General features: G+C 43.3%; 1 protein-coding gene and 1 non-coding gene across 2 annotated transcripts; one reads left to right on the forward strand and one right to left on the reverse strand.

Annotated features, from left to right (window-relative positions):
* Positions 1 to 3,239: 3,239 nt before the first annotated feature.
* Positions 3,240 to 3,301, reverse strand: LOC115834160. Its single transcript, XR_004029212.1, has one exon. It is a non-coding gene; the product is annotated as a U7 small nuclear RNA (small nuclear RNA).
* A 1,341-nt stretch (positions 3,302 to 4,642) lies between these two features.
* On the forward strand, positions 4,643 to 22,945 carry LOC100605411 (transferrin receptor protein 1). The gene is made up of 11 exons (XM_030808921.1): positions 4,643 to 4,699; positions 6,520 to 6,633; positions 8,270 to 8,368; positions 8,733 to 8,872; positions 11,059 to 11,216; positions 12,229 to 12,348; positions 13,708 to 13,793; positions 14,005 to 14,068; positions 17,861 to 18,102; positions 19,611 to 19,751; positions 20,971 to 22,945. The coding sequence occupies exons 3-11, from the start codon at positions 8,315 to 8,317 to the stop codon at positions 21,211 to 21,213; spliced, it is 1,248 nt and encodes a 415-aa protein (XP_030664781.1). The 5' UTR covers positions 4,643 to 4,699; positions 6,520 to 6,633; positions 8,270 to 8,314; the 3' UTR covers positions 21,214 to 22,945.
* Positions 22,946 to 24,750: the final 1,805 nt, after the last annotated feature.

A 24,750-nucleotide genomic window follows, 5' to 3' on the forward strand; every position in this document is an offset into this window, starting at 1 on the left:
TGAGACAGTCTCAGTCTATTGCCCAGGCTCGAGTGCAGTGACACAATTACACAGTCACAGCTGACTGCAGCCTTGACCTTGCAAGCTGAAGCAATCCTCCCAGCTCAGCCCTCTGAGTAGCCAGGATTACAGGCATGTGCTACCTCACCTGGCTAAAGTGGATGAAATCAGCGTGTGTTGATCATTTACTGTTAGGCAAACAGTGATTGATATTTGTGAGTACTTTGGTTTCTGTGGACTTCTTAACATTGGAAGGAGTAGTTTAATAAAAGGATACTAGGCCTAGGAGTGGAGAATTGGGTCCCTGAGTTTCTGGCTCTCATTTTCTCTCCTTTTGGCAAGTAGACCAAGCTGGTGAGGTCTGTGGGTTAGCCAGGCCTTCTCTGCATTCCCTTGTCTTGATGGGCTGACATTCTTCAAGCAATCCTTCAGTAAACCAGGTATAATCTTTCCGGTTCTCAAACAAGAAAGATTAATATAAAGCTGTTCAATTGTGTTTTTCCCCATTTCATATTTTTTTGGGAAGAAAAAATTCTCAAGTACCGTTCAACTTCTAATACTATTTTTTCCCTAAAAAATGTCTTATAATTTGTCTGACATGAGACTGGGCATGTATACAATCTTACTTGTTCTTCCAACAATACCGTATCATGGAGTAATGGGATTATATCTCATTTCAAAGATGAAAACATTGAAGCTTAGGGTAATTTAGCAACTTGCCAAATTTTTCATGGCTGTCAAATGATAATATAACCACTATGATTTTTTAATTTTTATTATTATTTTTGTTTGAGATGGAGTCTCACTCTGTCACCAGGATGGAGTACAGTGGCACCATCTCAGCTCACTGCAACCTCTGCCTTCCGGGTTCAAGTGATTCTCCTGCCTCAGCCTCCCAAGTAGCTGGGACTACAGGTGTCTGCCACCACACCCGGCTAAGTTTTTGTATTTTTAGTAGAGATGGGGTTTCATTGTGTTAGCCAGGATAGTCTTGAACTCCTGACCTCATGATCTGCACACCTCGGCCTCCCAAAGTGCTGGGATTACAGGCGTGAGCCACTGCACCTGGCCAACCAGTCTGATTCTATATTTGAAATTGGTTTCACTGCGTCTAGGACTTGGGAGGTAAATGGCAAGGAGAACAGGGAACAGTGGCTAAAATCCCTAGTCTATGGACTCTTTTGTTTAAATATCCACCTGTATATTACATCACACACACAAATGTTTCCCATTTTTACAAAAATGTCTGATGAATGCATTTAATAATATAATTCATTTAATCATATAATAGGGCCATGATTGCATCATCACACTCCAGCCTGGGGTGACAGAGAGACCTCGTCTCAAGGCTGCAGGGAGCCATGACTGCATCACCGCACTCCAGCCTGGGTGACAGAGAGACCTCGTCTCAAGGCTGCAGGGAGCCGTGATTGCATCACCGCACTCCAGCCTGGGTGACAGAGAGACCTCGTCTCAAGGCTGCAGGGAGTCGTGATTGCATCACCGCACTCCAGCCTGGGTGACAGAGTGAGACCTTGTCTCAAGGTATGTTTCATGTATGTTCTCTTTTTTCATTGATAAAGGCCCACACTTCCCAGAGAGAAAAACATACAGCCTTAAGGAATTTGGCTAGAAGTCTATTCAGGGCATATGATACGATAGAACAGGGATTCTGTAGAACGTGGAAGAAACTAGTCACTCTAGGAGTAGGTTAGATTCAGAGAAGTAGCAAGAATGTACTTAAAGCAGCAGATAACGAGATAAAATTGGGGTAAATCGGGGTAGGAATATGTTAGAAGCAAGGCGGGAACTGTAGTCACTGTTACCTCGATGGCGAAGCCAGAATGTGAGGCTCTTGCTCTTAGAATTCACGTGAGTACCAGAGCCTTGCGTTTTCTTGCAGGACACAGATTATCCTTATTTGGGTACCACCATGGACACCTATAAGGAACTGATTGAGAGGATTCCTGAGTTGAACAAAGTGGCACGAGCAGCTGCAGAGGTCGCTGGTCAGTTGGTGATTAAACTAACCCATGATGTTGAATTGAACCTGGACTCTGAGAGGTACAACAGCCAACTACTTTCCTTTGTGAGGGATCTGAACCAATACAGAGCAGACATAAAGGTGAGCACTGATTCCATTATGTTTTCATTGCTGAATGTCAAGTATTTTGAAGTGTGATGTGTTCCTGTGTGTTCCTGTTGGAAGGGTGATTGTAGCCATAGTACATTTTAAAGTGAATTGAGGTAGAATTGTATATAGAATTGGTAACTTGTTTGAGAGAAGTTGGGAGGCTGTGGATTAGGGACCTAGGACAGAGCTCAGCAAGTGTTTCAGAATCCAGAGCAGTGTCGGGTTTTCTGTCACTCATGTCTCCCAGGCAGCCCGTCAGTAGGACACGGAATATGAAGATCTCAGCAAGGAGTTGGGCTGTGTGCCTCTCGGACATGACACAGATGGAAAGACAGCACAGCTAGCAGGATTCTATCTCGTATTGATCTGCGCATCTAAAATTCAAATAGTCCATTAAATGAAACTGATAAACAGAGTGAGGTGGTGCATACCCGTAGCACCAACTATTTCTGCTGAGGCAGGAGGATTGCTGGAGCCCAGCCCAGGCAACATAGCAAAATCCCATCTCTAAATAAATTAATAAAACTGATATTAAGTAGCTTCCAGATGGTTTTATGGTACTAGGAGTTGACTTTTAACAGATCTCTTAATTGAAGTAAATCACTGATAACCAAATCTTTTTATATCTTTTTTATTTTTATTTTATTTTTTTGAGAGACGAAGTCTCGCTCTTGTCCCCCAGGCTGGCGTGCGATGACATGATCTCGGCTCACTGCAACCTCCACCTCCCGGGTTGAAGCGATTCTCCTGTCTCAGCTCCCCAGGTGGCTGGGATTACAGGCGTGTGCCACCATGCCCAGATAGTTATTGTGTTTTTAGTAGAGCCGGGGTTTTACCACGTTGGCCAGGCTGAAGTGCAGTGGCGAGATCTCAGCTCACTGCAAGCTGTGCCTCCTGGGTTCACGCCATTCTCCTGCCTAAGCCTCCCGAGTAGCTGGGACCACAGGTGCCCACCACCACGCCCAGCTAATTTTTTGTATTTTTAGTAGAGCCGGGGTTTTACCATGTTGGCCTGTCTTGGCTCCGAAAGTGCTGGAATTATAGGCGTGAGCCACTGCACCTGGCCAAATTTTAATTTTCTATTTATTTATTTATTTTATTTTTAATGGGCTTTCTGGCAAAAACGAGAAAGCATGCTAGACAAATTCTAAAAGAGCTGTAACACTTGTCCATAGAGTTTTACTATCTTTGCACATACATGCCTCTGTGCAAAGAATACATTTATCTTTTCCTTTTTGCAAGCTTCCTACAGTTACAGTGGTACCATAATTCTTTAGTCTTAAGTTATGGCATTTTCTACTTCATCTAGTTGATGGTTTTGTGTTTGTTTACTATACACCAGACCTTATGGATAAAGTGAGAGTATAGTCCACTGCACAAAAATGTAAGAACTAATATGCTGAGTGAAGAGATCTGTGGGAGATCGGACCAAGGAGCAGTTCTGCTTCAGGGTATTCAGATGCTTCACAAGTAGGTGAGAGCTGAAGCTACGCACTCTGTTCAGCACAGTATTACTATCTTAGATTTTATAGTAGATCTCCTGGAAGCTGCTCATTTCCCCTACAACTACCCTAAGCAGATACATTGTGTTATGATGAGGCTCTTGAAGGAGTGCTTTGTAGTGAGTAAAGAAGCTTTGAAGTTATAAGATTTGGGGCACAGTTTTTTTTCTTTTGTGTTATTCTGATCAGTCTAGAAGTTTTGGGTCACAGTTCATTTATCTGAACTATGACGGATAATATTTTGCTTTCAAAACAATTTGTTTAATCCTTGAGTTACATGTTTATTTTAAATTAAACTTAAGTTCATTTAAAAGATATTTTCTCCTCCAGGCTGCTGAATGAAAATTCATATGTCCCTCGTGAGGCTGGATCTCAAAAGATGAAAATCTTGCGTTGTATGTTGAAAATCAGTTTCGTGAATTTAAACTCAGCAGAGTCTGGCGTGATCAATATTTTGTTAAGATTCAGGTCAAAGACAGGTATGTTGAAAGATGGTAAACTTATTTTTATACAAGTAGCTATTTTCAGGTGTGCTAAGTATAGCAAAGAGTTTTTGTTATTGCTTTTTTTTTGAAACGGGGTCTCGCTCTGTTGCCCAGGCTGGAGTGAAGTGGCACAATCTCTGCTCACTGCAGCCTCTGCCTTCTGGGTTCAAGTGATTCTCCTGCTTTAGCCTCCAGAGCAGCTGGGATTACAGGCGCACGCCACCACGCCCAGCTAATTTTTGTATTTTTAGTAGAGGTGGGGTGGTCAGGTGATCCGCCTGCCTCCGGAAGTGCTGGGATTACAGGCGTGAGCCACCGCATGTGGCCCAAAGGCTTTTAAAGTAAAAATCAAGCTTAAGATTTAGAGGTAAATTTCCTCAAGCCAAATAATGCTAGACATACTAAATGTAAGCTATTGTGTTTTTTGGAAGATGACCTCAAGCTTATTTTAACTTAATCTTTTTAACAGCGCTCAGAACTCGGTGATCATAGTTGATAAGAACAAGAACGGTAGACTTGTTTACCTGGTGGAGAATCCTGGGAGTTATGTGGCATATAGTAAGGCTGCAACAGTTACTGTAAGTAAGACAAAACAGTGCATGAGACTCTTCTCTATTGAATCATTCAAAACTCATCTTTTCTGTTCTTAGGAATTATAAATTTCCTTGTAAAATGTAAACGATCATGAGGTATTTTGGTTTTCAACCCTCTAATGACACAGTCAACATGCATTGTCTTCTCTCTCTAATCACTTTCCCCATGTCCTGCTTATTTTTTCTTTATAGTATTGCTAGCAGCTGACATTATGTATGCCTTTGTTTCCATTAGAATGTGAGCCAGATGAAGAACCATGGGTTAGTTCTATTTACTGCCATGTCGCAGAGCTTTGGAGAATGGCTGACATACATAGTAGTATTTGCTAAACAAATGCTTATCCTCCCTGTGGGGGCAGATGTAAATATCCATCTTGGCTGGGGCCTAGTCTTAGCTTGATTCGTTAATGCTTGATCTTTTTCTGTTTTTGTTTTGAGACAGGGTGTCACTCTGTTGCCCTAGCTGGAGTGCAGTGGCATGAGCTTGGCTCACTGCAACCTCCACCACCACCCAGGCTCAAGTGAGCCTCCCGAGTAGCTGAGACGTCCAGCTAATTTTTATTTTTTATTTATTTTTTATTTTTATTTTTTGGTAGAGACAGGGTTTTGCCATGTTGGCCAGGCTGGTCTTGAATTGAAACTCCTGGGCTCAAGCGATTCACCACCCTCGGCCTCCCAAAGTGCTGGGATTACAGGAGTAAGCTGCTGCACTTAGCCCTTGATCTTTTTAAATTTAGGCAAATACAGTCAAATTAACACAGAAATAGAGAACAGATAGATGGAATAATTTTCAGCTTAAAAATCACATTTGTGGCTGGGCGTGGTGGCTCACGCCCATAATCCCAGCACTTTGGGAGTCCAAGGTGGGCAGAACACCTGAGGTCAGAGACCAGCCTGGCCAACATGGTGAACTCTACTAAAAATACAAAAATTAGCCAGGTGTGGTGGTGGGTGCCTGTAATCCCAGCTACTTGGGAGGCTGGGGCAGGAGAATCGCTTGAAGCCAGGAGGTGGAGGTTGCAGTGAGCGGAGATTGCGCCATTGCACTCCAGCCTGAGCAGCAAGAGCGAAATTCCATCTCAAAAAAAAAAAAAAAAAAAAAAAAAATCGCATTTGTAAGTCAGGTGTATCTCTAGTGGATGCCTTTTGGGGCAGGTGCCGTTCTATGTTGACTCCTTGCCTTTCTGGATACTTGTGCTTTATCCCTTTGCCTGGCTGCCTATAAGCCAGGAGTTTAGAGATGGGTAGATTGTTCTGTTAAAGAACATTGAAGATTTTTGTTCAACTTCAAGCTTTCTGTATTGAGGTGCTTGGTTGTTAGTGTCAGTTTGTAGCTGTTCATCTGGACTCTTACTAGCTTAGGAACATAATGACACATCTAAAGTTGGTGTGTGCAAGTCACTTTGTTGTAATAGATGGTGTTTTAATTTTGGGACAGATTTATTATGAGACCTTTCAGTTAAAACCTATTTCTATGATGTCCTCAAGGCTAAGATTGTTCCAGGCCTCCAGTCCCATGACCAGCCTACATAGGCCTCTTTAATCTAAATGCCCTTCAGATGAAAGGCAGCATGGGATGAAAGCATGAAAGACATAGGAGGCCAAAAATCTTGATTTTATTCCAATAGCTCTGACCTAAAAGTTGTAAAGTTTTTTAGAACTCATGTCTTTTTTAGGCCTTGGCCTCCTTTTATTACTTACTTGGGTTGCCTGTCTTAGGTTTGATCTATAAAACTCTTCTGTCTCAAGATTTTAGAGCTGTTCCGACACCATAATGCTCATTAAATCTAATGTCTTTGTTCTAGGGTAAACTGGTCCATGCTAATTTTGGTACTAAAAAAGATTTTGAGGATTTAGACACTCCTGTGAATGGATCTATAGTGATTGTCAGAGCAGGGAAAATCACCTTTGCAGAAAAGGTGAGTATGAGTTATTATAATATTAAATACAGTACTTTGGTATCTTCTCTTCAGGTAAGTGATATTTCTTATTAATATTCTTATATTCTGAAAACCAACAATCTTAAACTCTCATACCAGATACTACAATTTATTAAAATGCTCAACAAATGAAGTTAAGTTCCACTTACCCAATCAGAAGTGCTTAAGTGAAAGCTATTTCTCTGTATAACTCAGTTTTATGCATATACAGAATTCATCTAAAAACATGTTTTATAAAAAGGAAAATTAATAGCCAAACATACACAAGGAACTAGAGTGGAACATATCAAAAGACAGTGGTGATTTCTGCATTTTTAAAAAAGTGGCAGGGCTCACACCTGTAATCCCAACACTTTGGGAGGCTGAGGTGGGAGGACTGCTTGAGCCCTGGAGATTGTGAGATGTGACTTATGCCACTCCAGCCTGAGTGACAGAGTAAGACTCAAAAAAGTGGTTGTCTTAGATGGGGTTTTTGTTATTTTTCTTTTCTTTTTTTTTTTTGAGACGGAGTCTCTGTCACCCTGGCTGGAGTGCAGTGGCGTGATCTCAGCTCACTGCAACCTCCGCCTCCCGGGTTCAAGTGATGCTCCTGCCTCAGCCTTCCGAGTAGCTGGGATTACAGGTGCCCACCACCATGCTTGGCTAATTTTTGCATTTTTAGTAGAGACAGGGTTTCACCATGTTGGCCTGGCTGGTCTTGAACTCCTGACCTCAGGTGATCCACCTGACTCGGCCTCCCAAATTGCTGGGATTACAGGCTTGAGCCACCACTCCTGGCCTTTGTTATTCTTTTTTTTTTTTTTTTTTTTTTTTTTGAGAGGGAGTTTTGCTCTTTCATCCAGGCTGGAGTGCAGTGGTGCAATTTCGGCTCACTGTAACCTCTGCCTTATGGTTTGAAGCGATTCTCCTGCCTCAGCCTCCCCAATAGCTGGGAATACAGGCGCCAGCCACTGCGCCCAGCTTATTTTTGTATTTTTAGTAGAGACAGGGTTTCACCATGTTGGCCAGGCTGGTCTCGAACTCCCTGACCTCGTGATCCCCCTGCCTCAGCCTTGTAAGGTGTTGGGATTACAGGCGTGAGCCACCACTCCCGGCCCATTGTTTTTTTTTTTTTTTTTTTTTTTTGAGACGGAGTCTGGCTCTGTGCCCCAGGCTGGAGTGCAGTGGCGCGATCTCGGCTCACTGCAAGCTCCGCCTCCCGGGTTCACACCATTCTCCTGCCTCAGCCTCCCGAGTAGCTGGGACTACAGGCGCCCGCCAACACACCCGGCTAATTTTTGTATTTTTAGTAGAGACGGGGTTTCACTGTGTTAGCCAGGATGGTCTCGATCTCCTGACCTCGTGATCCGCCCGCCTCGGCCTCCCAAAGTGCTGGGATTACAGGCTTGAGCCACCGCGCCCGGCCTCCGGCCCATTGTTATTCTTATTTTGCAAACAAGCGAGTTAATTTTTCAGGAAACAATTAACAAATTACCAGATAAACAATTTGAAATATTTGGAAGTATTAAAAGTTTAGTCCTCTGTAACCATTTGGCCTTTAGCATAATGTCCAGGATGTATTCTCATTTCGTATAATTAGATCTTCATTTTCCGAGCTTTGTATGTTTTCTTTTAGGTTGCAAATGCTGAAAGCTTAAATGCAATTGGTGTCTTGATATACATGGACCAGACTAAATTTCCCATTGTTAACTCAGAACTTTCATTCTTTGGACATGTGAGTTATTTCTTGAGTAAATCACCGTTTTGAGTTCTTTGAATTGTTCTTGGATTCCTGTATTAGCAGAAATAGCACTGTGTCTTCCTTAAATGCTCTTTTTTCTGGGAGGGTGTTAGCAGTAAGCAAGAAGATAGGTTACGTTGACTTTGAGGCTTTATTATTTGTTGCTAAAAGTACTTTGTCAATAGTGCCTTGAATTGAGAATTTCCATGTGCCATGAAAACAGGATTGACATTGCAGAGCCACTCAGATTTTTGAGGCTTCAAGTAAGGCTGGGCTGCAGCCTTATACCAAATCTGAATCTTACAGAGAACTTTTGAGGAAGTCTGTGATGGGGTGAATTGCTCTTTTGTTTTCCTAGGCTCATCTGGGGACAGGTGACCCTTACACACCTGGATTCCCTTCCTTCAATCACACCCAGTTTCCACCATCTCGGTCATCAGGATTGCCTAATATACCCGTCCAGACAATCTCCAGAGCTGCTGCAGAAAAGCTGTTTGGGTAAGTTTTTATTTGAAAGCGGTCTTGCATAGTGAGGTTTTATGATTAGGGAAGAATGGTAATATGTTGATTAAAATGTTAAACATGATTATAATTTTCCACATTTGGGAATTTGGAGGATGGTTAGCTGTTACCTTGGTACAGATAAAAATGAATTTTTCTCTATAAAGAGATCTTAATAATGGACTTTGGACTTATAAACGCAGGAGAATAAGGAGACTTATAAACCTAGTGAATTCCTTGTGCAAGATTCCTGGCATAGCTTCTGCTCAACTACTTCTGTGCTGAAGCACGATGCCTATGGCAACCCATTCAGTTAGTGGAGAGAATCTGTTAGAATTCATATTGGGATAAAATCCTATTCCCTGAAACATCCATTTGTCTGGATTTTTCTCCTAAGCAATACGGTGTGATTCCAGTTACCTTGTCTACAGATTGAGAAGCCTCGCTTCTCATGATGGTCTCCAGAGAAACCATTTGTGGTCATGGCCCGCTCCTCTCGATATCCTCCCTGTAGTTAGTGTCTCTTTTTAAAAACAGAGCCCAGTTCCATTAGAGTCCGTAGCATTAATTTTGATTTGGATGTGGATATATTTATCATTTCCTGTTATTATAGGATGGAGATCTAGTTTCAGACCTTTATGAAAGCATTTATCTCCTGTATGACATAGGCTCTCTGATCCTGTTTCTTTAACATAATTGGATAGTGAAAATATATTCTACTTGATAGTCTCAAATGAAGAACATCAGTATATAAGGAGTATATGAAATACCATGACTGTTGATCATGCTGAGAGGCCTTTAGCATAGGGGAGTGTGTAACATACCATGACTATTGATAATGCTAAGAGGCATTTAGCATGGGAAGGAGTGCATAACATACCATGACTATTGATCATGCTAAGAGGCATTAAACATGGGAAGGAGTGCGTAACGTACCATGACTATTGGTAATGCTAAGAGGCATTTAGCATGGGAAAGAGTGCGTAACATACCATGACTATTGATCATGCTAAGAGGCATTTAACATGGGAAGGAGTGTGTAACATACTATGACTATTGATAATGCTAAGAGGCATTTAGCATGGGAAAGAGTGTGTAACATACTATGACTATTGATAACGCTAAGAGGCATTTAGCATAGGTGATTTTTGTTGACTCATTCTACCTACCACCTGCAAGTCGTAACCAACCTGTGAAGCCAGCGTCCCATCTTATCCTTATGTAGTAGGGGAGTAATAATGTTTCAACCTATATTTATGTAGGTAAGCCCCCTTAGGAGCAGCTATTACTTGGGTAACACAGAGGAATTAGATAGGGGAAGCACAGGATTTTTTTTGTTTTTTTTGACAGTCTCACTCTGTTGCCCAGGCTGGAGTGCAGTGGTGCGATCCTGGCTCACTGCAACCTTCACCTTCTGGGTTCAACAAATTCTGCCTCAGCCTTCCAAAGTGCTGGGATGACAGGCGTGAGCCACCGCACCCAGCTGAGGAATATTTTTTATAACTGAGCTAAGAATGTGTACTATCCTTGTTAGTGGTGACAGTTGGGAAACAAAAATGTATTAATATTCTTTTATATATTAGAAGAACTTCATTTTGAGTCCACCTTGGTGTGTATTCCAAATATAAACTACGTAACTATGTCTGGCAGAAAGGCATAGTTAGAGAAGTGTTTTAAAATATTGCTTAATTAATGGTTTTCAATTGGCTGCCTACAGATCAAAGTAAGACGCAAATGGTTCACCACTAGAGAGGAAGTTTTTTTTGTTTTTGTTTTGTTTTGTTTTGTTTTTTTGAAACAGGAATTGTGCTCTGCCACCCAGGCTGGAGTGCAGTGGCATGATCTCGGCTCACTGCAGCCTCCGCCTCCCAGGTTCAAGCGATTCTCCTCCTCATCCTCCTTAGTAGCTGGGATTACAGGCGCACGCCACCATGCCCAGTTAATTTTTGTATTTTTAGTGGAGTCGGGGTTTCACCATGTTGGTCAGGCTGGTCTTGAACTCCTGACCTTGTGATCCACCTGCCTCGGCCTCCCAAAGTGCTGGGATTACAGGGGTGAGCCACTGCACCGGGCCGAGAGTAAGTTTTGTTTATATGTCCTCTTAATCTAGAACTTCACTGGACAGAAGTAAACCTTGGGCAAGGAACAATAACTCAGAACTTACGCCTGCTTTCTGATTCTAGGAATATGGAAGGAGACTGTCCCTCTGACTGGAAAACAGACTCTACATGTAGGATGGTAACCTCAGAAAGCAAGAGTGTGAAGCTCACTGTGAGCAATGTGCTGAAAGAGATAAAAATTCTTAACATCTTTGGAGTTATTAAAGGCTTTGTAGAACCAGGTAAAGACCCCCTCCCCGCCCCTGCTTTTGTTTGTTTTCTTTGCTGTTCTGAAGGATGTGGCTAGAGAAGGAGGGAGGGTAGGAATGCTGGCGTGGCTTGGTTTTATGAAGTGCTCAATCTTGTCTGTCCTAAAGTGAATTGTTTATGTGTCAGTTTCTTTTTTTTTTTTTTTTTTTTTTTTTGAGAAGGAGTTTCACTCTTGTTGCCCAGGCTGGAGTGCAGTGGCGTGATCTCGGCTCACTGCAACTTCTGCCTTCCAGGTTCAAGCCATTCTGCCTCAGCCTCCCCAGTAGCTGGGATTATAGGCATGTGCCACCACGCCTGGCTAATTTTGTATTTTTAGTAGAGACAGGATTTCTCCATGTTGGTCAGGCTCCATGAGGTCAGAGCTTCTGACTTCAGGTGATCTGCCTGCCTCAGCCTCCCAAAGTACTGGGATTACAGGCGTGAGCCACCGCGCCCAGCCTATGTGTCAGTTTTATTGGGAGGTAATAAGGCCCTAGGAAATTCTTGTTAAAAATTGACCATTATGACTAGAAAATCTATTCTAAGTTATTGACTAGACCAGTGATAAGCAAATTTCTTAAGGGGGCAGATAATAAACCTTTTGCAGGCTATCCAGTCTCTCTTTTAGCTGTTCAACTCTGTGGGAGCAAGAAAACAGGCAGACTGTACGTAGTGAATGGGCACGTGGGCTGTAGTTTGCCGGTCCCTGGAGTTAACTTTAAATGCAATAAAATAGCCAACACTTACTAAGAAATAAGTCCTTAGACTTAAGTAGTCAGTAAATATTAATTAGTAGTATAGGAAAAAAGTAGCTCTACTAGTAAGGTAAAATTAATATTCTCATGTGAATTTTTAATTCGCAGAGTTTTTAGTCAGATTTGAAGTAAGGCTCTTTTATCCTTAATACATATACTGCATTTTTACCTTTCTACTGATGTGCTAATTCTAGAAAAGTTTAGAAGCTGATTATGTAAGTTCTTTCTTCCTCTTTTTTCTTTTTTAAAGATCACTATGTTGTAGTTGGGGCCCAGAGAGATGCATGGGGCCCTGGAGCTGCAAAATCCAGTGTAGGCACAGCTCTCCTATTGAAACTTGCCCAGATGTTCTCAGATATGGTCTTAAAAGGTGGAGTACAAATTTTGATTCCTTTGAATATTGGCGCACTACATACAGTTCTAGATGTTATACTGTGCTTTGCTCACTTTGCCTACATTCCTGTGGTTCTCTCATGCTAGACTCTAGTTCTTAAATACAAGGCAGATTGTCTTTTGTTGTAGCTGCCTTTTCCTTTGAAAGAGCTTTCCATAAAGTGTCTTAACTGTGCTAGAAATCACCAGTTTCTTTGAGACAGTGGAGTTATTGAGCCCTAGTGCTTAGTTTGGTGGATCCAGAGTGATAAGGCGGATCATAGTCCCTAAGCAATCTATTTGAAAGCAGTAGCATACCTCTCTACTCATGTACTGAGGCCTAACAGCTATTGAAATTTTATTCTGTTTATTCATTTATTTATTTTTTGAGACAGAGTTTCACTCCGTTGCCCAGGCTGGAGTGCAGTGGTGTGATCTCAGCTCACTGCAACCTCTGCCTCCCGACTTAAAGCAATTCTCCTGCCTCAGCCTCCTGGGTAGCTGGGATTACAGGCACCCACCACCACGCCCAGCTAATTTTTGTATTTTTACTAGAGACGGGGTTTCGTCATGTTGGCCAGGCTGGTCTGACCTCAAGTGGTTCACCCGCCTCAGCCTCCCAAAATGCTGCTAGTGAGCCACCATGCCCCGCCTCTTTTATTTTTGAGGCTTTCTGTCCTACTTGCCACTCTTTCACACTCCTACCCACCCACACATTCAAAATCACGTCACATTCTTGAATCTTTGGGTCATAGGGCAAACTGCAATGCTTAACTTTAATACAGAGTACATTAATGGAGAAAAAGATACACTGAGGGAAGTGGGCAGGGTGGAGGGCAGTGTGATACATGTAACCCCTAAAGGTGTTGTCACAAATGTAGTTTCTCTGCAGACTCTTCCTGTAACTTAAATTTGTGAATTTTTATTTTATTTTAGAATTATTTTTTAAAAATCCAGTGTTTGGATTTACCTCTGAAGATTTTTCTCAAGATGTGCATCATCATGCTTACACTGTTTTCAGTGATCTCTGGGTCCAGAAGTTAAGGAACTCCAAGAATGAGATTGTAAAAGGGTGACTACTGGCCCCTGCTATGTACTCAAAATCTTATTTGCAGATCTGCTGTCTTGCTCTTTATAGGTTACTTTAAAAAAATTATTCCTATTCTTTTATTCTTTTACCTGGGGTCTCAAAAAAAGATTTTGTTACTCTTTTTTTTTCTTTTTTGGCTCAGAAAAAAAAGATTTTGGAATCTGCTATCTTGGAATTAGACCTTCTGATTCATCTTAAGTGGGATACCTTCTATCCTTGTCTGTGTATAACCTTTCCTAAGGTAAAGCTAACTTTCTTCTCTTTCAGATGGGTTTCAGCCCAGCAGAAGCATTATCTTTGCCAGTTGGAGTGCTGGAGACTTTGGATCGGTTGGTGCCACTGAATGGCTAGAGGTATTCTTTATCATCCATTCCCCTATTGGACACCTGAGCTTGTGGGCTTAGGCTGTCATCCAGAAATGATGTTTTTATAGGTTTGATTTTTACCATTTTTGCCTTTGCGTTTAGTCTCAATAGAGTCCAGAATTGAAAATGAATCCCTAATGCTACTGTATGTGATAAATAAACAGATTTATACTTATTAGTGTTTTCCCTTCTCTTCTAGGGATACCTTTCGTCCTTGCATTTAAAGGCTTTCACTTATATTAATCTGGATAAAGCAGTTCTTGGTAAGTATCCCTTTCATTAGCTGTTTATGAATTCAGGTAAACTTTTTTTTTTTTTTGAGATAGAGTTTTGCTCTTGTCGCCCAGGCTGGAGTGCAATGGCACGATCTCGGCTCACTGCAACCTCTGTCTCCCAGATTCAAGCGATTCTCCTGCCTTAGCCTCCTGAGTAGCTGGGATTACAGGTGCTCACTACCATGCCCAGCTAATTTTTTGTATTTTTAGTAGAGACAGGGCTTCACTATGTTGGCCAGGATGGTCTCGAACTCCTGACCTCAGGCGATCCACCTGCCTCGGCCTGGGATTACAGACATGGGCCTGGCCAGGTAAACTACTTTGAAGTGGAAGAAAGCTTTTTTTTTTTTTTTTTTGAGACAGGGTCTCACTCTATTGCCCAGGCTGGAGTGCAGTGGCACAATCTTGGCTCACTGCAGCCTTGACCTCCTGAGCTCAGGTGATCCTCCCACTTCAGCCACCTGGCTAACTTTTTTTGTAGAGATGGGGTTTTGCCATGTTGCCCAGGCTGGTCTCAAACTCCTGAGTTCAAGCATTCTACTTCAGCTGCCCAAAATGCTGTGGCTACAGGCATGAGCCATCGCCCTCAGCCTGTATCTTAACCTTCCTTTAAATAGTCGGTCAAGTTACACAGTGAGCATGATTGCCTTGTCTAGAGCAGTGGGTAGTTCTCAATGTGGCCCCCAGATCAGTAGCATCAGGAACTGTTACAAATGCAAACTTTCAGGTCCACCTCAGACCTTTGAGTCAGAAATGGGAGTGTTGGTCTAAAAACTGGGCTTTTTGGGCTGGGCGCGGTAGTGCACGCCTGTAATCTCAGCACTTGGGAGGCCAAGGCAGGCGGATCACCCAAGGTCAGGAGTTCAAGACCAGCCTGGCCAACATGGTGAAACCCTGTCTCTACTAAAAATACAAAAATTAGCCGGGCGTGGTGGCAAGCACCTGTAACCCCAGCTACTCAGGAGGCTGAGGCAGGAGAATCGCTTGAACCTGGGAGGCAGAGATTGCAGTGAGCTGAGATGTAGCCACTGCATTCCAGCTTGGGTGACAGAGCAAGACCCTGTCTCAGAAAAAAAAAAAAAGAAGTTATACAAATGTAATTATTGCATGTTCCTTCATTATCATTTTTAACAGAGACGTGTTAATCTCAATTAGCTTAATTAGCATTTGAGTTTATTGCTAAAACTTCTTTATGAGTTTTAATAATGAGGCTTGGCTGAGTGTGGTGGGTCATACCTGTAATCTCAGCATTTGGGAGGCCAAGGCGGCTGGATCACTTGAGGTCAGGAGTTCAAGACCACCCTGGCCAACATGGTTAAACCCCATCTCTACTAAAAATACAAAAAAATTAGCTGGGCATCGTGGCACATGCCTGTAATCCCAGCTGCTCAGGAGGCTGAGGTGGAAGAATTGCTTGAACCCGGGGGGGCAGAGGTTGCAGTGAGCCGAGATCGCGCCATTGCACTCTAGCCTGGGCAACAGAGCAAGACTGTCTAACAACAACAAAAAATCTGAGGCTGAATTTCTTGAGCGAGTGAGCAGTGGCTATCTATTGGACAGTCCAGCTGAACTGTATTTTCATCAGACTGGGTGCAGTAACTCACATCTATAATTCTGGCACATTGGGTGGCTGAGGTGGGCAGATCACTTGAGGCCAGGAGTGACACCAGCCTGAGTAACGTGCCTAGACTATATCTCTACAAAAAATGTTTTAAATTAAGCTGGCCCAGTGGCATGCATCTGTAGTCCCAGCTCCTTGGGAGGCTGAGGCAGGGGGTCACTTGAGCCAGGAGCTCAAGGCTGCTGGGAGTCATGATTGCATCACCGCACTCTAGCCTGGGTGACAGAGTGACCTCGTCTCAAGGCTGCTGGGAGTCATGATAGCATCACCGCACTCTAGCCTGGGTGACAGAGTGAGGCCTCGTCTCAAGGCTGCAGGGAGTCTTGATTGCATCACCACACGCTAGCCTGGGTGACAGAGTGAGGCCTCGTCTCAAGGCTGCAGGGAGTCTTGATTGCATCACCACACTCTAGCCTGGGTGACAGAGTGACCTCGTCTCAAGGCTGCAGGGAGCCGTGATTGCATCATCACACTCTAGCCTGGGTGACAGAGTGAGGCCTCGTCTCAAGGCTGCAGGGAGCCGTGATTGCATCACTGCACTCTAGCCTGGGTGACAGAGTGACCTCGTCTCAAGGCTGCAGGGAGCCGTGATTGCATCACCGCACTCTAGCCTGGGTGACAGAGTGACCTCATCTCAAGGCTGCAGGGAGCCGTGATTGCATCACCACACTCTAGCCTGGGTGACAGAGTGAGGCCTTGTTTCAAGGCTGCAGGGAGCCGTGATTGCATCACTGCACTCTAGCCTGGGTGACAGAGTGACCTCGTCTCAAGGCTGCAGGGAGCCGTGATTGCATCACCGCACTCTAGCCTGGGTGACAGAGTGACCTCATCTCAAGGCTGCAGGGAGCCGTGATTGCATCACCACACTCTAGCCTGGGTGACAGAGTGAGGCCTCGTCTCAAGGCTGCAGGGAGCTGTGATTGCATCACTGCACTCTAGCCTGGGTGACAGAGTGACCTCGTCTCAAGGCTGCAGGGAGCCGTGATTGCATCACCACACTCTAGCCTGGGTGACAGAGTGACCTCATCTCAAGGCTGCAGGGAGCCGTGATTGCATCACCACACTCTAGCCTGGGTGACAGAGTGAGGCCTCGTCTCAAGGCTGCAGGGAGCCGTGATTGCATCACCACACTCTAGCCTGGGTGACAGAGTGACCTCGTCTCAAGGCTGCTGGGAGCCGTGATTGCATCACCGCACTCTAGCCTGGGTGACAGAGTGAGGCCTCGTCTCAAGGCTGCAGGGAGCCATGATTGCATCATCACACTCCAGCCTGGGTGACAGAGAGACCTCGTCTCAAGGCTGCAGGGAGCCATGATTGCATCACCACACTCTAGCCTGGGTGACAGAGAGACTTCGTCTCAAGGCTGCAGGGAGCCGTGATTGCATCACCGCACTCCAGCCTGGGTGACAGAGAGACCTCGTCTCAAGGCTGCAGGGAGCCGTGATTGCATCACCGCACTCTAGCCTGGGTGACAGAGTGAGGCCTCGTCTCAAGGCTGCAGGGAGCCATGATTGCATCATCACACTCCAGCCTGGGTGACAGAGAGACCTCGTCTCAAGGCTGCAGGGAGCCATGATTGCATCACCACACTCTAGCCTGGGTGACAGAGAGACTTCGTCTCAAGGCTGCAGGGAGCCGTGATTGCATCACCGCACTGCAGCCTGGTTGACAGAGAGACCTCGTCTCAAGGCTGCAGGGAGTCGTGATTGCATCACCGCACTCCAGCCTGGGTGACAGAGAGACCTCGTCTCAAGGCTGCAGGGAGTCGTGATTGCATCACCGCACTCCAGCCTGGGTGACAGAGTGAGACCTTGTCTCAAGGTATGTTTCATGTATGTTCTCTTTTTTCATTGATAAAGGCCCACACTTCCCAGAGAGAAAAACATACAGCCTTAAGGAATTTGGCTAGAAGTCTATTCAGGGCATATGATACGATAGAACAGGGATTCTGTAGAACGTGGAAGAAACTAGTCACTCTAGGAGTAGGTTAGATTCAGAGAAGTAGCAAGAATGTACTTAAAGCAACAGATAACGAGATAAAATTGGGGTAAATCGGGGTAGGAATATGTTAGAAGCAAGGCGGGAACTGTAGTCACTATTACCTCAATGGCGAAGCCAGAATGTGAGGCTCTTGCTCTTAGAATTCACGTGAGTACCAGAGCCTTGCGTTTTCTTGCAGGACACAGATTATCCTTATTTGGGTACCACCATGGACACCTATAAGGAACTGATTGAGAGGATTCCTGAGTTGAACAAAGTGGCACGAGCAGCTGCAGAAGTCGCTGGTCAGTTGGTGATTAAACTAACCCATGATGTTGAATTGAACCTGGACTCTGAGAGGTACAACAGCCAACTACTTTGCTTTGTGAGGGATCTGAACCAATACAGAGCAGACATAAAGGTGAGCACTGATTCCAATTATGTTTTCATTGCTGAATGTCAAGTATTTTGAAGTGTGAGGTGTTCCTGTGTGTTCCTGTTGGAAGGGTGATTGTAGCCATAGTACATTTTAAAGTGAATTGAGGTAGAATTGTATATAGAATTGGTAACTTGTTTGAGAGAAGTTGGGAGGCTGTGGATTAGGGACCTAGGACAGAGCTCAGCAAGTGTTTCAGAATCCAGAGCAGTGTCGGGTTTTCTGTCACTCATGTCTCCCAGGCAGTCCGTCAGTAGGACACGGAATATGAAGATCTCAGCAAGGAGTTGGGCTGTGTGCCTCTCGGACGTGACACAGATGGAAAGACAGCACAGCTAGCAGGATTCTATCTCGTATTGATCTGCGCATCTAAAATTCAAATAGTCCATTAAATGAAGATAAACAGAGTGAGGTGGTGCATACCCGTAGCACCAACTACTTCTGCTGAGGCAGGAGGATTGCTGGAGCCCAGCCCAGGCAACATAGCAAAATCCCATCTTTAAATAAATTAATAAAACTAATATTAAGTAGCTTCCAGATGGTTTTATGGTACTAGGAGTTGATTTTTAACAGATCTCTTAATTGAAGTAAATCACTGATAACCAAATCTTTTTATATTTTTTTTATTTTTATTTTATTTTTTTGAGAGACGAAGTCTCGCTCTTGTCCCCCAGGCTGGGGTGCGATGACATGATCTCGGCTCACTGCAACCTCCACCTCCCGGGTTGAAGCGATTCTCCTGTCTCAGCTCCCCAGGTGGCTGGGATTACAGGCGTGTGCCACCATGCCCAGACAGTTATTATGTTTTTAGTAGAGCCGGGATTTTACCACGTTGGCCAGGCTGAAGTGCAGTGGCGAGATCTCAGCTCACTGCAAGCTGTGCCTCCTGGGTTCACGCCATTCTCCTGCCTAAGCCTCTCGAGTAGCTGGGACCACAGGTGCCCACCACCACGCCCAGCTAATTTTTTGTATTTTTAGTAGAGCCGGGGTTTTACCATATTGGCCATGCTGGTCTTGAACTCCTGACCTCAGGTGATCCGCCCACCTCGGCCTCCCAAAGTGCTGGGATTATAGGCATGAGCCACCGCGCCCGGCCTCTTATGTCTTTCTTGAAACTAATTGTAGCTGTTGAAAATGGAACTTAACCAGATGGAAATAACTGGATCCTGAAGTACATTGAACCAAAATGTTCTCCCCTATAGGGACGTTTTCCCCCAAAAGGAGAACTGAACGGGAAACAATATAGTACATAGGAGTATGTAATTATGTTCAATTTCTTAATGAGAATGGTTTTCTTACATGCTGGGCTCAAATATGAGCGTATGTCACAGTCCATAGTGCTTGGAAACCCTGAGCAAGGTGCTTTCGGAGTCTTGAGCTTATCTGCGAGTTCCTTTTATCAGAATCTTACTTAACACATGTTAAATTAGAAAGGCATACAAAAGAATGTCCTTAGAAATAAAACTTCTCATAGTGAATAATGTCTGTTTCAGGAAATGGGCCTGAGTTTACAGTGGCTGTATTCTGCTCGTGGAGACTTTTTCCGTGCTACTTCCAGACTAACAACAGATTTCGGGAATGCTGAGAAAACAGACAGATTTGTCATGAAGAAACTCAATGATCGTGTCATGAGAGTAAGTGAACTTTTGGGAAAGGAGGAACTAAAGTATGTGTAAAATAATTGATAAATCTTGCACTTCTGCAAAGTGGACAAACTCTAGGAGTCTAGAATTCCTTTAAGAAGGGAGCATTAATGGTTTAGCTGTCATTTTCTGTTTCTGCTGTCTAATTCAGACCTTAGTCAAACCTAGTCTTTTTGGAAGAGACTTGCTGTAAACCTTCCATGTACGCTCCAATGGGGAAAAGAATCTGAACACATTTAAAGTTTTCATTTGTAAAATCAATCAGTTTCCTTTAAAAATTTTTTTTTTTTTTTTTTTTTTTTGAGACAGAATTTCACTGTTGTTGCCCAAGCTGGAGTGCAGTGGCACAATCTCAGCTCACCACACCCTCCGCCTCCCGGGTTCAAGTGATTCTCCTGCCTCAGCCTTCTGAGTAGCTGTGATTACAGGTGCCCACCACCACGCCCGGCTCATTTTTTGTATTTTTAGTAGAAACGGAGTTTCACCATGTTAGCCAGGCCGGTCTCGAACTCCCAACCTCAGGTGATCCACCTGCCTCAGCCTTCCAAAGTGCTGGTATTACAGGCGTGAACCACTGTGCCCAGCCTCCTTTAGAATTTTAACCTTAGAAGATTAGCATTAGCCTGGTTCTCAGCATTCTTTTTTCCTTACTCTGCTATAGAAAGTCTGATCAGTTGGCTGGGTGCAGTGACTCATGCCTGTAATTCCAGTACTTTGGGAGGCTGAGGTGAGCGGATCACCTGAGGTTGGGAGTTCAAGACCAGCCTGACCAACATGGAGAAACCCCATCTCTACTAAAAATACAAAATTAGCTGGGCGTGGTGGTGCATGCCTGTAATTCCAGCTGCTCAGGAGGCTGAGGCAGGAGAGGAGGTTGCAGTGAGCTGAGATTGCGCCATTGTACTCCAGCCTGGGCAACAAGAGCGAAACTCTGTCTCAAAAAAAAAAAAAAAAAAAAAAGCTGGGCACGGTGGCTCACGCCTGTAATCCCAGCATGAATCGCTTGAACTCGGGAGGTGGAGGGTACCAGTGAGCCGAGATCGCGCCGTTGCACTCCAGTCTGGGCAACAAGAGTGAAACTCTGTCTCAAAAAAAAATAAAAGTCTGATCAGCATTCTTAAATTTGGGACATTTTACATTTGAAGTGAACAGTTGTTTTACTACAAAAGTCACAGGGCTGTGTAAACTGCCTTGTGTGTTGTTTTCGTAGGTGGAGTATCACTTCCTCTCTCCCTACGTATCTCCAAAAGAGTCTCCTTTCCGTCATGTCTTCTGGAGCTCCGGCTCTTACACGCTGTCAGCTTTACTGGAGAACTTGAAACTGCGTAAACAAAATAACGGTGCTTTTAATGAAACGCTGTTCAGAAACCAGTTGGCTCTAGCTACTTGGACTATTCAGGGAGCTGCAAATGCCCTCTCTGGTGACGTTTGGGACATTGACAATGAGTTTTAAATGTGATACCCATAGCTTCCATCAGAACAGCAGGGTAGTCTGGTTTCTAGACTTGTGCTGATTGTGCTAAATTTTCAGTAGGGCTACAAAACCTGATGTTAGAATTCCATCCCATCATCTTGGTACTACTAGATGTCTTTAGGCAGCAGCTTTTAATACAGGGTAGATAACCTGTACTTCAAGTTAAAGTGAATAACCACTTAAAAAATGTCCATGATGGAATATTCCCCTATCTCTAGAATTTTAAGTGCTTTGTAATGGGAACTGCCTCTTTCCTGTTGTTGTTAACGAAAATGTCAGAAACCAGTTATGTGCATGATCTCTCTGACTCCTAAGGGCTGGTCTCTGCTGAAGGTTGTAAGTGGTTGCTTACTTCGAGTGATCCTCCAACTTCATTTGATGCTAAATAGGAGATACTGGGTTGAAAGACCTTCTCCAAATGAGATGTAAGCCTTTCCATAAGGAATGTAGCTGGTGTCCTTATTCCTGAAAGAAACAGTTAACTTTCAGAAGAGATGGGCTTGTTTTCTTGCCAATGAGGTCTGAAATGGAGGTCCTTCTGCTGGATAAAATGAGGTTCAACTGTTGATTGCAGGAATAAGGCCTTAATATGTTAACCTCAATGTCATTTATGAAAAGAGGGGACCAGAAGCCAAAGACTTAGTATATTTTCTTTTCCTCTGTCCCTTCCCCATAAGCCTCCATTTAGTTCTTTGTTATTTTTGTTTCTTCCAAAGCACATTGAAAGAGAACCAGTTTCAGGTGTTTAGTTGCAGACTCAGTTTGTCAGACTTTAAAGAATAATATGCTGCCAAATTTTGGCCGAAGTGTTAATCTTAGGGGAGAGCTTTCTGTCCTTTTGGCACTGAGATATTTATTGTTTATTTATCAGTGACAGAGTTCACTATAAATGGTGTTTTTTTTATAGAATATAATTATCGGAAGCAGTGCCTTCCATAATTATGACAGTTATACTGTCGGTTTTTTTTAAATAAAAGCAGCATCTGCTAATAAAACCCAACAGATACTGGAAGTTTTGCATTTATGGTCAACACTTAAGGGTTTTAGAAAACAGCCGCCAGCCAAATGTAATTGAATAAAGTTGAAGCTAAGATTTAGAGATGAATTAAATTTAATTAGGGGTTGCTAAGAAGCGAGCGCTGACCAGATAAGAATGCTAGTTTTCCTAAATGCAATGAATTGTGACCAAGTTATAACTAAATGTCACTTAAAGGCTGTGGTAGTACTCCTGCAAAATTTTATAGCTCAGTTTATCCAAGGTATAACTATAATTCCCATTTTGCAAAATTTCCAGTACCTTTGTCACAATCCTAACACATTATCGGGAGCAGTGTCTTCCATAATGTATAAAGAACAAGGTAGTTTTTACCTACCACAGTGTCTGTATCGGAGACAGTGATCTCCATATGTTACACTAAGGGTGTAAGTAATTATCGGGAATAGTGTTTCCCGTAATTTTCTTCATGCAATGACATCTTCAAAGCTTGAAGATCGTTAGTATCTAACATGTATCCCAACTCCTATAATTCCCTATCTTTTAGTTTTAGTTGAAGAAACATTTTGTGGTCATTAAGCATTTGGTGGGTAAATTCAACCACTGTAAAATGAAATTACTACAAAATTTGAAGTTTAGCGTGGGTTTTTCCTATCTTTATGGTTTCTCCAGGTCCTCTACTTAATGAGATAGTAGCATACATTTATAATTGCTATTCACAAGTCATTTTAACCTTATCACCTTATTTGCATGTTACCTCCTATAAACTTAGTGCGGACAAGTTTTAATCCAGAATTGACCTTTTGACTTAAAGCAGGGGGACTCTGTGTAGAAGGTTTGGGGGTGTGGAGAGTGAAGGGTGTGGGGAGGGAGAGTCCCCCGAAGGTCTTTGACACGTCTGCCTACCCATCTGTGGTTATAAATTAAATGTAGGTATGAATAAGTTCGAAGCTACATGAGTGAACCATCATTATAAACGTGATAATCAGCTGTTTGTCATAGGGCAGTTTGAAACTGCCTCCTAGGAAAAAGTTCGTAGGATATCTTAAGCTTCTTAGTGTCACTTACCTAGATTGACAGCCTCACTCGAATGTTTCACTACTCACAGTCTCTTTAATCTTCAGTTTTATCTTTAATCTCCTCTTTTATCTTGGACTGACATTTAGTGTAGCTAAGTGAAAAGGTCATAGCTGAGATTCCTGGTTTGGGTATTACGCATACATACTTAAATGAAAGCATGTGACATACTCATAGTCTAACACGATATGAATAAAGGGCATCCATTTTGCAGCAGTAAGTCTCTTCAGAAAACCCTTTCTATAGTTAGGGTTGAGTTACTTCCGATCAAGCCAGTACGTGGTGACAGGCTCAATATTCCTGAATGAAATACCAGACTAGTGACAAGCTCGTGGGCTTGAGCTGTCTTCTCATTAAGGAGTTGGGCCTTTCGGAGGTGACGGATAAAATGAATGAGTTCTGTCATGATTCACTCTTCTAGAACTTGCATGACCTTTACTGTGTTAGCTCTTTGAATGTTCTTGAAATTTTAGACTTTCTTTGTAAACAAATGATATGTCCTTAGCATTGTATAAAAGCTGTTATGTGCAACAATGTGGAGATTCCTTATCTGATTTAATAAAATACTTAAACACTGAGTTGTCATTTTTTAGATAAATTTTTTAAAAAGAGCAGTTTTAGGCTCATAGCAAAATTAAACAGAATTCCCACACATCCACTGTTTCTGCCACTTACACATCCTCCATGACTGTCCACAGCTTGCGCCAGAGCGGCACATTTGTCACGATGGGCAGCCTGCACGGGTGCACCATTAGCACCGTCAGCCTCATTAGTCTACTGTTTACATTAGGGTTTGTTCTACGGTTTTCGACAAATGTGTAATATCATCCTAGTAGCTTACAGAATAGTTTTTATTGCCGTAAATCTTGTGCTCTGCCTATTCATCCATCTCTTCTGTAAGGCCCTGGCAACCACAGATCCTACTATATCCATAATTTTACCTTTTCCAGAATGTCATACAGTTGGAATCAGAAAATAGCCTTTTCAGATTGGCCTCTTTCACTAAGCAGTAGCATTTGTTTCCTCCATGTCTTCATGACATGATACCTCATTTCTTTTTAGCACAGAACAATGTTCTGTTGTCTGCAGTTACCATAGTTTATCTAGCTCACCTACTTGCTAAGTAATCTTGCTTCTAAGTTTTGGCAGTTATGAATAAACTGATAAGCACCTGTGTGTATATTTTTTCTGCGAACATAGGTCTAAAGCTCTTTAGGTAAATACCAAGGTACGTGATTGCTGCTGTCTTCTAAGTGGGCAATCTCAGCCCACTGCAGCCTCCACCTCAAGCAATTCTCCTACCTCAGCCTCCGAGTAGCTGGGATTACAGGTGCCTGCCACCACACCTGGCTAATTTTCATATTTCTAGTAGACATGGGGTTTTGCCATGTTGGCCGGGCTGGTCTTGAACTCCTGATCTCGGGTGATCTACCTGCCTCAGCCTC

Source organism: Nomascus leucogenys, unplaced genomic scaffold (genome assembly GCF_006542625.1).
Source record: "Nomascus leucogenys isolate Asia unplaced genomic scaffold, Asia_NLE_v1 001302F_43459_qpd_obj, whole genome shotgun sequence".
Taxonomy (NCBI): Eukaryota; Metazoa; Chordata; class Mammalia; order Primates; family Hylobatidae; genus Nomascus; species Nomascus leucogenys.